The following is a 12,246-nucleotide window of genomic DNA, read 5'->3' as shown; positions in this document are numbered from 1 at the left end:
GGTGCGGTGGCTCACACCTGTAGTCTCAGCACTTTGGGAGGCCGAGGCGGGTGGATCACCTGAGGTCAGGAGTTCGAGACCAGCCTGACCAACATGGTGAAACCCCGTCTCTACTAAAAATACAAAAATAAGCCAGGCATGGTGGCACACGCCTGTAATCCCAGCTACTCAGGAAGCTGACGCAGGAGAATCGCTTGAACCTGGGAGGCAGATGTTGCAGTGAGCCAAGATCGTGGCGCCATTGCACTCCAGCCTGGGCAACAAGAGCGAAACTCCGTCTCAGGAAAAAAAAAAAAAAAGACTTCCTGCTGATATTGGGCCACTCAAGCTTAGCTTTTCAGTTTTTTTTTTTTTTTTTTGAGACGGAGTCTCGCTCTTTCACCCAGGCTGGAGTGCAGTGGCGCAATCTCGGCTCACTGCAGGCTCCGCCCCCCAGGGTTCCGCCATTCTCCTGCCTCAGCCTCCCGCGTAGCTGGGACTACAGGCGCCCGCCACCTCGCCCGGCTAATTTTTTGTATTTTTAGTAGAGACGGGGTTTCACCATGTTAGCCAGGATGGTCTCGATCTCCTGACCTCGTGATCCGCCCGCCTCGGCCTCCCAAAGTGCTGGGATTACAGGCGTGAGCCACCGCGCCCAGCCAGCTTTTCAGTTTTTAAGTAATCCATAGTCATTGCATCTCTTGACCTGAAAGAGTAATGGTATTCTTTATAGTGTCGTTGTGGCTTCAAAATATTGATATCTACTTTCCCCTAAAAGCAAAGCAGCTCCTTTACATCTTCCCAGAAATATAGCCTCATTTCTGGAACCCATACATTTCTACTGGCCAGTGCCTTTGTTGTTTTTAATACCAGCTTATTTAGATATAAGAAGAGTTTGGAAGCCTTATCATCTGGACTTCTAGGAACAGCCTCACAAAGCACTTGGCTTCAAGGGATAGCATTGATGCAGAGCTTTGATGTTAGCTGGGCTTCCCTTACCCCACAAGAGCCAGTTCCCCTCCAGGAGGACCACAGAGGTATCAGAACAGCCCAACACTGGCTTGCTTTTAGTTGCCATTTGAAACGAGCAGCATGGGACTTGTTAACCTGGGCAGGAAGGCTGGGAGGAGCATGCCACCTTTGCAGTGATGAACTGAGTGATGTGAAGCATTCTAATGTTCTACTGACATACATGACAGGAAGTGTGGGTACATCCAGTGACTAGAAAAAACTGAAAAGGAAAAAGACTCAAAGACTGGAATATTATATGAGCACCCTCTAAGGAAGCAGTCTTTATTTGCATTTTTAGAGTGAACACATATATGAAAAACGCTGCAACAGGTTGACACAATGCTCAGTCCCTTTTTAAGTGAGTTCCTGGGGAGAAAGTCAAGGACCTTAGGGAGCAGAGCAGTGGAATGCAAACACAGAAATTACCTATGAGTCACCTTTGTGAGCCAATGACACAGCCTCACTGCAGCCATTCCAAGAAGTATCTTTGCTCACAGTAAACGCAAAGTAAACAAAATGCCACACTGCATATTTGAAACAAATGTGACATTGCCTATACTGGCCTCGTGTGCAGAGAAGGAATTTTGGTCAGACAATGACAAAAAAGAAAAAAAAAAAAAAAGCAGATGGTGAAATGGAATTAAAAGCACAATTCTTTGTATCTGGGAACGTTTCACTGGCAACACTAACTGTATGATACAGACGTTACCTTGAACAGTAGTTATGATGTTTCTCTTCCTATCCCCAAAGAAGCACAACAGAGGAAACAGATGCAAAATGGAGGAGGGTATTGTTTACCAGGTTATTTCAGTGCAGCCTGTGGGAATGAATACGCGGGCCACAGTGAGCAGTGCCCTTGGCTGTATTCCCCAGGGTTCTGTATGTTGTGCGATGGTTATTTACAGGAGGGTTTGACAAGAGAGTTAACTACTAAAGGTATCCAAAAAAGGCCTGAGAAAATCTGGTTAAAATGTATAACCTTGTATTGCTACTGATGGGAGTTGTTTTTATCTTTTACAAATAATAAAAATATTGTTAAAAAATAGATTTATCTAGAAAGATGCTGATTTGAACTCTAAAAAGCAACGTGGAATCATCATTTTCCCTTTTGAATGAACAGCCATGGAGCTCCGTGGTTTTCAGCTTCCTTTCTGGTTGCAAATCCATCCTTCCTCTGGAGTGAGTCTAGGGCATGCAGTGGGCTTTTCCTAGGTGTCTATGTGGAAATCCTTCACTCGTGCAGGTGTAGAACACACCTGGTTTTGTTCTGTGTGTTCCAATATTTTGGCCAGCTTGCCCACTTCAAGAACAAGCCTCAGGTTCCCCTAGCTGCTCCTTCAGGGACAGGATTAGCTGCCTTTGATTTAGCCTGGAGAATCCTGCTCTCAAAAGAATTGCCTTTACAAATTCAAATCAGATCCTTCGATGCGTGCAGTGAGGTGATGTCAAACTATTAGTAATGTTTAAGGCTAAGGCAACATCCATGGCCATTTGTGTATCTTAATTTGATGCAAATAGCTAACAATAATCTAAAATAGATTCTATATGTATCTCCTCTAACTTTAGCTGGGTGTGGAAGGAACGGAATCAGATAGAGATGGAGGAAGAATAATGACAATGTCCTAGAAACCCTGTAAAAAGGTAAAAATAAGGAGATCAACACAGATTACCCATTTCTTTGGTGAACAGTAAAGAAGTGTCTCCAATTCTCATAGACCACACTTTATAGAGGTGGCTGCTGCTCTCATATATAAAAGCACCCTGACTCTGCAATAACTTGTCTTGTTATCACTCCTTGATAAAAATTTATCTACAAACCTGTGGGGATTGGGGTTTTGTCTAAAGCTGGTAGTAAAAATGTGACCTGCAAGCCAATACAGCTGATGGAAAGTGATGATGCTCTCCTCCCCTTAGCCTGGAGATGGGGCCTGCAATCCCTGGTCCCTTCTCCACCCCTGGGAGTGGCCTGGATGGGCCCAGGAGTCCCTGGTTCTGCACCTCTGCATAAAGAAGGGGCAGCTGTTGCCTGCTGCACGCACGCAAGGTGCAGGCCCTCAGCCCTGGGGCCCTGGTTGACACAGCATCTGTGACAGCCCACAGCCTCTGCTTTGTGCAGAGGCTCACAGGCCGAAAGGTCTATTTGTCAGTGAGTGACAGCTGTAAGACTTGCTGGAGCTCAGCCTCTTCCTCCTGGAGCCGGAGCTCCCATTCCTCCAGCTCTTTGGCAGAGAGCTCCATGGCCAGCTGCAAGTCATTATCAAAACGGCTTGTCTCGCTCAGGGCGCTGGGGCACAGGCCTTCTGTGCTGGTGAGGAGGCTCTCCTGGATGGCCCTGGGTTGGAAAACAGATAAAAAGGGAGAGTCACTACTATTTCATCATCATGGTGGCAGCAGTAACTACATTTCTTAACCGCTTACCAAGGGCACACTGTGCCAGGCATTTAATATGCATGATGCCATTTAATCCCACATAACTGGCGGTGTAGGTGCTGTATGTGGGTGAGAAACCCCACACTCCTGCCCAAGACCACCCAACCAGTAAGTGATAGAGCTGGGAATTGAACTTGGATCTGTTTTAAAGCAAAACTCAGGTTCTTCATCAACAGACTCTCATAGACACCTTAAGTCTTCGTAAAATGAATCCTTGCAGTTTTTCCTGTAATCTCTGGAGCTGTTCCTCCAAACTTCCTTATCTTTACAATTATATAAACTTCCCACTGAGGACATCTAGGCCCTGTGATCATACATCATTCATAGAAGATCAAACCAATCAGAAAAAACTGACTCAGTACCTTTCCCCCAATGGCACTGACCTGTGAACCAGTCAGCAATTCTATCACCCATTCCTGGAAACTTGATATCAAGAGTCTAGAGTTATTATAAGTAACTGCCACAAGAGGAAGCAAGAGAGCCAACACTTTAGTCTTTTTTTTTTTTTTGAGACGGAGTCTTGCTCTGTCGCCCAGGCTGGAGAGTGACGCTATCTCGGCTCACTGCAAGCTCCGCCTCCTGGGTTCGCCATTCTCCTGCCTCAGCCTCCCTAGTAGCTGAGACTACAGGTGCCCGCCACCATGCCCAGCTAATTTTTTGTGTTTTTTTTTAGTAGAGACAGGGTTTCACCGTGTTAGCCAGGATGGTCTCAATCTCCTGACCTCGTGATCTGCCCGCCTCGGCCTCCCAAAATGCTGGGATTACAGGCGTGAGCCACCGCTCCCAGGCTACTTTTTCTAGTCTTTCCTGCCAGTATGTGGCACCATGCATCTGCCTGGGGACCAAATGCACAGTGCCACGCGTCTGCTCGCCTGTGTCCAGGCCTGTGTCCACCCTGGTTTATTCCAGAGTCACGTCAGGCAATCACCTCTCATACTGGGCATCATAGGTGTTTGTCTGGCTGATCCCTCCATTCGAAGCTGGTCCTGAAAGTTCCTGGCAAAGACAAATGTGATAGACATGAATACATCTTAGGAGAAATTGGTGCCATTCTGGTAAGGAAACGATGGCAGCAAGAACCAAATTAAAAGTCTTTTCATGACCATTATCAATAGTGCTGTGTGAAAACCTAACAGGGACTTGGGTTACCTCAAAAACAACACCTAAGTGGTAGGGAGTAACATGCCACAGCCTAACTCACAGCCACAACCTTCTCATCCTTTGTACAAAATCAATCTCTTAAATACAGCTAACCCATGTGGAAGACATACACAAGGAAACACAAAAACACAGCTGACCTTGGGCAAAGTTCAAGCAACCAAAGCAGGTTTTTGTTTTTTTAGAGACAGGGTTGCACTCTGTTGTCCAGGCTCAAGGGTAGTGATGTGATCGTAGCTCACTGCAGCCTTGACCCCCAGGCACAAGAAATCCTCCCACCTCAGCCTCCTGACTAGTCGGGAATACAGGTGCACACCACCATACTTGGCTTTTAAAAATTTTTGGTAGAGGCTAGGCATGGTGGCTCACACCTCTAATCCCAGCACTTTGGGAGGCCAAAGCTGGTGGATCACTTGAGGTCTAGAGTTTGAGATCAGCCTGGAAAACATGGTGAAACCCCGTCTCTACTAAAAATACAAAAATTAGCTGGGTCTGGTGGTGCGCACCTGTAATCCCAGCTACTCGGGACGGTGAGGCATGAGAATCACTTGAACCTGGGAGGCAGAGGCTGCAGTGAGCCAATATTGTGCCCCTGCACTGCAGCCTGAGCAAAAGAGTGAGACTCTGCCTCAAAAACTTAAAAAAAAAAAAAAAATTGGTAGAGATAGGATCTCACTATGTTGCCCAGGCTGGTCTCAGACTCCTGGGCTCAATCAGTCCTCCCACCTTGGCTTCCCAAAGTGCTGAGATTATAGGCATGAGCCACTGCACCCAGCCAGTAATTCTAGGGCAAGATTAGAAGACACAATTCAATATTGGTAGTCTTTGACTTTGGCTACTCCCCTTGTTAAAACTTATGGTCAACAAGGTTTATGAAGCTACTTGGGAGCTGGCAGGGGGAGCTAAGCTCACTTACATAGGGAAAGGAAAAGCATACCAGGCTGATGGTGATGTCCAGGGGTCTTCTCCCAGGATGCCTCCCAAAGGGAACATGCTTGCTTTGGGGTCTGGCTCGGAAAACTGAATGGGTCTGGGAATGGGGCCATGGTGGTGGCAGGGGGAAGTGGAGGAGATAGACTCACATTACACAAGCACTAAGACTCAGGAATAGAACCAGAAAGCCATAAACTTGAACCAGTGAGGATGCTGGAGTGTGAGCACTGTTCTCAAAGCAGCAGCCCTGTGAGGGCAGGGGCTGCTTCCCAGAGAATTCCCAGCGAATTCCCAGCACCTGGCACAGCCTGGCACAAAGAAGGTACTCTGCAAATATCTGAATGAAGAATGGAAGAAAAAGCCAAGTAACAAATAAATGGACTGCAGGAACCCAGGACACACCAGAGGGTGCTGGAGGCAGACCAGACCCTACCCTAGTAGAGCCAGGAGCCACAGAAGGAAGGAGATGGAAGAAGTTGATGTTAGGGGAGGAGGACCTCAAGCCTTGGACTGTCCCAGGTAGGTGAGGCATGGAGGGAGAACCACATACGACGATAAAAGGCAACTGTTCTACTGGGCGCAGTGGTGCATGACTTTAGTCCCAGCTACTTGGGAGGCTGAGGTGGGAGGATCTCTTGAACCCCGGAGTTTGAGGGTGCAATATGATCATGCCGGCGAACAGCCACTGCACTCCAACTTGGGCAACATAGAGTCACACACACACACAAAGCCTACTGCTTACACAGGTCTGTCCCGTCCTCCATTTTCTGTTTCACTAGAGACCCAGAGAGAGTTTAGGGAGATGGTACCCTTTGTGGAGGGAGTGGGATTCAAATCCACTTCACTGCTTTGATCCGAGACTACTGACACACAGGTAATTCTTCAGGAAAAATATGATGATGTGATTCAGCAGTAATTTACTGCTTCAGTGCTAGAAAATGATGAAGGACATCTTGAAAAGTACAGAATTACAAGCTATGTGCGTGAATATGAGGAAAAGGAAAGTCTGCCTGAAGACATCTTGTGAATGGTGCTGACTGGGATTATGTAGATGGTCTCTTACATAACAAGCTTTTGTAAGAAGACCAGATGCACAAAGTATAACCTATGCAAATACCATGAATGTGTCAAACTTGATATTTAGAATAAATCTTTCAAATCAGCCAAACACTGAGGCTAACCCAGAGGGTAAGACCACCCACGCCCTGCCATTAGAATATTCTGATAAACACACCTGGCTCCTGCTGGACTCCAGCAGACTTTGCTGGATGGCAAACTGCATTATCTCATAATCTTCATCTTGCAAATGCACATTTCTGCCATTGTCTTGAACATAGTAAGATTCGGGAATTTCAAACACAGATTGATCAACCTCAAAGTTTGTGATGTGGGAAGCTGAAACACAAAAGGCAACCATCCAGTATCTGAGTTCATTACATTTCCACTCCAACTTTTTGCAAAAATGTTTTACATTAGAAAAAAAAAAAAGAGGCCGGGTGCGGTGGCTCACGCTTGTAATCCCAGCACTTTGGGAGGCCGAGGCGGGCGGATCACGAGGTCAGGAGATCGAGACCATGGTGAAACCCCGTCTCTACTAAAAATACAAAAAATTAGCCGGGCGTGGTGGCGGGCGCCTGTAGTCCCAGCTACTCGGAGAAGCTGAGGCAGGAGAATGGCGTGAACCTGGGAGGCGGAGCTTGCAGTGAGCCGAGATCGCGCCACCGCACTCCAGCCTGGGTGACAGAGCGAGACTCCGTCTCAAAAAAAAAAAAAAAAAAAAAAAAGAAAGGCTCAAAATTATAATAATCAAGGCTTACTATTATATGAGAGATTCTGAGGAAGCATGACAGAAAAAAGGGACAGAATACAGCTTTTTTCTTTTTTATTTATTTTTATTTATTTATTTATTTATTTTTTTGAGACGGAGTCTCGCTGTTGCCCAGGCTGGAGTGCAGTGGCATGATCTCGGCTCACTGCAGGCTCCGCCCCCCGGGGTTCACGCCATTCTCCTGCCTCAGCCTCCCACGTAGCTGGGACTGCAGGCGCCCGCCACCTTGCCCGGCTAATTTTTTGTATTTTTAGTAGAGATGGGGTTTCACCGTGTTAGCCAGGGTGGTCTCGATCTCCTGACCTCGTGATCCACCTGCCTCGGCCTCCCAAAGTGCTGGGATTACAGGCGTGAGCCACCGCACCAGCCAATTTTTTGTATTTCTAGTAGTGATGGAGTTTGAGCATGTTGGCCAGGCTGGTCTTGAACTCCTGACCTCAGGTGATCCACCTGCGTTGGCCTCCCAAAGTGCTGGGATTAAGGCGTGAGCCACCGCGCCTGGCCTTTTCTTTTTCCTTGATTTTAGTGGAAACAACGAACACAGTCATAAAAAAATACACAAAACTATAAAATGAAAAGCGCAGATTTCTCCCCCTAAACACATACGCACAGTCACACCAATGTGTTTCTTCCTTTAGCAGGAAGATATATGGTAAATATATAAAAGATGGTATATATAAAATATCTGAACACTTAAAAATGATAATAATAAAACATGCCTGTGTGCCCTTCACCTAGCCTAAGACACAGAACACTATCAATAACTGCCGGGCGCGATGGCTCACGCCTGTAGTCCCAGCACTTTGGGAGGCTGAGGCAGGCAGATCACGAGGTCAGGAGATCGAGACCATCCTGGCTAACATGGTGAAACCCCGTCTCTACTAAAAATATTAAAAAAAAAAATTAGCCAGGCATGGTGGCGGGCACCTGTAGTCCCAGCTACTCGGGAGGCTGAGGCAGAAGAATGGCGTGAACCCGGGAGGCGGAGCTTGCAGTGAGCCGAGATCGCACCACTGCACTCCAGCCTGGGTGACAGAGTAAGACTCCGTCTCAAAAAAAAAAAAAAAAAAAGAAAAGAAAAAACACTATCAATACCATACCACAGGCACATCCCTTGTTAACAATATTCCCTTCTTCCTCTCCAGAGGTAAATACATAATTCAGAATAGTTGTTTACACTGCCTAGCTCTTCTCTGGAGTTTGCCACATGTATATTATTCTAATAGTTTGTATTAGCCTGTTTGTGAACTCGACATAAATGGAATCATGTGGAATTTATTCTTCAAATTGGATTTTCTTCATTCAACATTATGCTTTTGAAATTCAACAGTTTTGATGCACATAGCTATAAATTTTTATTTTCAATACTATATGTTATTCTGTTGTATTAATAGAGCACAATAGCGCACTCTACCATCTCAGGACATTTGGGTCTTTTCCAGGTTTCTGCTGTTATGAATGGATGCTGCTGCTCAGTACTGGGGTCTCCAGATGCTCATGTGCATAACTTTCTTTAGGGTACACATCTAGGAATTGCTAGGTCATACACATCTTCAGTTTACACAGTAATGCCGAATGTTTTATTCAAGGAACTATACCAATCTCCTCTTCCTGCCAAGAGTACACGAGTGTTCCTTAGCTGCACAACCTCATGAACACATATCACCCAACTTTATTGCTATATGGGAACGTAAAGTTGTATATTACTGTCGAGTTCAATTGTTTTTATTTGAAGTCTTAATTTATATACATTAAAATGCTATCTTTTGATTCCTCCTACTGGTAGACTACAGGGGAGAAACACAGGACCATCACAATAGTTGCAGAAAACGCATCTCACAAAAATCAATACTTAAAAATGGTAATAACTCTCAGCAAACTAGAGATATAAGAGAATAATGTCCTCCAACTAATAAGGGACATTTACAAAAAACCTACACAGCTAACATCATACCTAATGGCACAACAATCCTTCCTCCCCTAGAACCAGGAACAAGACAAGGACAGCCATTCCTACCACTCTTACTCAACATTGTACTAGATGTCCTAGCCAGTCCAATAAGTCAAGAAAAAGAAATGAAGAGCTTAAAGATTAGAAAGGAAAAAGTAAAATTTTCTTTATTAATAGACAACATGACCATATATGTAAGAAATTCTAAGAAATCTACAAAAAAAGTGTAAGACAAGTAAATTCAGCCATGTTACAAGATAAACAAGGTCAATCCTGGCCATGCAATTGTGCAAGAAAAAAAAAGATTAAAACATTTTTAAAAAAGATTCAAGGTCAAAATACAAAACGCAATTATATTTCTATATACTAGTAACTGGAAATTAAATTAAGAAAATAAGTCCATTTACAATTGCATCTAAAATCATGAATTGTATTGATGGCAAAAGAGCGTGAGGAAATTTGGGGGCATATGGAAATACTGTCTATCTTGACTGTGGTGGTGGTTACACAGATGCATACCTTTGTCAAAATGTGGCTGGGTATGGTGGCTCACACCAGCACTTTGGGAGGCCAAGGTGGGTGGATCACTTGAGGTCAGGAGTTCCAGACCAGCCTAGCCAACACGGTGAAACCCAGTCTCTAATAAAAATACAAAAATCAGCCAGGCATGGTGGCACACGCCTGTATTCTCAGCTACTTGGGAGACTAGGCAAGAAAATCACTTGAGCCTAGGAGGCAGAGGCTGCAGTGAGCAGAGATTGTGCCACTGCATGCCAGCCTAGGTGACAGAGTGAGACTCTGTATTTGAGAAAAAAAAAAAAATGCATTGAACCGTCACACTTAAAATGAGAGCATTTTATTGTATGTACATTACACCTCAATAAAGCTGATTTTTAAGAACATCCTGTCTTTTTAATATAACTAGGATCATATATATTCTACAAGTTTTTTTTTCTTAATCTAAACTAAATCTGAAATTTTCTTTCATCCAACACAGACATCTACTCCCTCAGATACACCAGCTTCAGAGTGAATTATGAATATAATGACTGGATTATAATTTTTTTTTTTTTTTGAGATGTAGTTTTGCTCTTGTTGCCCAGGCTGGAGTGCAATGGTACAATCTCAGCTCACAGCAACCTCTGTCCCCCTGCCTCTCCCCCAGTTCAAGCGATTCTCCTGCCTCAGCCTCCCGAGTAGCTGGGATTACAGGCTTGTGCCACCACATCCGGCTAATTTTTGTATTATTAGTAGAGACGGGGTTCCTCCATGTTGGTCAGGCTGGTCTCAAACTCCCGACCTCAGGTGATCCGCCCACCTCGGCCTCCCAAAGTGCTGGGATTACAGGCATAAGCCACCACACCCGGCCACAAATTTTTTTTTAAATAACAAAACTAAACTTTTTATTTATTTATTTTTTTACCTGAATCAGCCTGGGTCCCTTCCACATTTTGAGATACAGATTCTTCGGCAGTGCTACAGCCATTAACGTTTCCAAATGTAATCCGTGCATTTAAGACATGAAACAAGGGAATTTCTAACAAACAAAATAAAAACTTTTATAAGTAAACTTTACTGAGAATAACAATAATAGTTAGCATTTACTAAGTGCTTACTATGCCAAGTACTTTGATAAGTATAATTTTATTTAAGCCTCATAACAACCCTTCCCAATACACAGATGGAAAAACCAAGATTGAGAGTTATGTATTTTCGGTCAGGCACGGTGGCTCACACCTGAAATCCCAGCACTTTGGGAGGCCGAGGCAGGCTGATCACCTGAGGTCAGGAGTTCAAGACCACCCTGACCAACATGATAAAACCCCATCTCTACTAAAAATACAAAAATTAGCTGGGCGTGGTGGTGCATGCCTATAATCCCAGCTTCGTAGGAGGCTGAGGCAGGAAAATCGCTTGAACCCAGGAGGTGGAGGTTGCAGTGAGCCAAGATCATGCCACTTCATTCCAGCCTGGGCAACAGAGCGAGACTCCATCTCAAAAAAACAAGAGAAAACGAGTTATGTATTTTCTCCTAGATCACAGTGAGTAAGTGATCAAGCCAGGGTTCAAGTGTCATGAACATACAACTATCCAAAATTAATACTCTTCATGAGTAGTATGTATGATATATACATATATAGCATTATGCATACTAGCTTGGGACGTAGATCACATTTACATATCAAAGGATCTTGGTGTCAACTATCTTCCTCAAATAATTATCTAATTTGAAGTCTCACTGAATTAAGATTTGACATTAAAACAATGACTGTGTCATGTTTTTATGCCTTTTTATATCTGTCAGCACCATTTGCAAATAGAAATGATGGTTGGAGATCTCTTGACTTTGATACGCAAAATGAACCACCAATCATAACACTTCTTTAAATCAAACCACAGAACTCTGACCTCCATTATGTCTATAAGCTACTTTGACCTAAAGCACTCCAATTCTCTGAAGCATCCTGCCACCCACAAACATGGGCAGAACCTCCAAGTGTTGCCGAAGTTTATTTATCAGTACCTATTTTGACAGGAAATCCAGGTGGGAATTCCAATTTGATGAAATCTCTCAGTCTTGCAAAATGAGCACTCGTTCGAGCCATTAAGTCAATGATAGGAATGACCTGCTCCACCAGAGAGAGGGGAAACTCTTCACACATCCACAGCATTGCTTTAAACCTGCAGAATTCAACCAAGAAAAGACTGAGGTCATCTCCACCAGATGGGAAAAGGAGATTACTGCTATGCAGTAGGCTAGACAACAGCAGCCTTACTCCACACTCTGCCCAGTCATCTCTTAATTCAGACCTATTAAAGGTCAAATGTCTAGGGCCGAAAGGAATTCACATCACCCTAAAATCTGGCAATAAAGGCAAGCGACCTGCGTGACAACCACCACGATCAAAGCTTTAAATGACAGCAAGCATGAAGAAATGATAGCGGGTGGAACAGT

General features: G+C 44.4%; 1 protein-coding gene across 7 annotated transcripts in view; it reads right to left on the bottom strand.

The window, feature by feature from the left end:
* Positions 1-1,240: 1,240 nt before the first annotated feature.
* The window catches only part of ANKRD13A (ankyrin repeat domain 13A), a 41,814-nt gene continuing 30,808 nt past the window's right edge, over positions 1,241-12,246 (bottom strand). For 5 of the 7 annotated variants that reach the window (XM_055236374.2, XM_055236375.2, XM_063614469.1 and 2 more), the window contains exons 11-15: positions 11,815-11,972; positions 10,714-10,827; positions 6,746-6,906; positions 4,349-4,416; positions 1,241-3,322 (exon numbers count right to left, since the gene is read on the bottom strand). In XM_055236374.2, the coding sequence (XP_055092349.1) occupies positions 3,127-3,322; positions 4,349-4,416; positions 6,746-6,906; positions 10,714-10,827; positions 11,815-11,972 (697 nt within the window). In that variant the 3' untranslated portion in view covers positions 1,241-3,126. Of the gene's footprint in view, positions 3,323-4,292; positions 4,417-6,745; positions 6,907-10,713; positions 10,828-11,814; positions 11,973-12,246 lie in introns of all 7 variants that reach the window. The other 2 variants (XR_008650003.2, XM_063614470.1) reach the window with 2 other exon arrangements.

The sequence above is a fragment of the Symphalangus syndactylus genome, chromosome 13, assembly GCF_028878055.3.
Source record: "Symphalangus syndactylus isolate Jambi chromosome 13, NHGRI_mSymSyn1-v2.1_pri, whole genome shotgun sequence".
In the NCBI taxonomy this organism is placed as follows: Eukaryota; Metazoa; Chordata; class Mammalia; order Primates; family Hylobatidae; genus Symphalangus; species Symphalangus syndactylus.
Note: the sequence above shows the minus strand (reverse complement) of the source record. Positions and strands in the feature narration are given on the sequence as shown.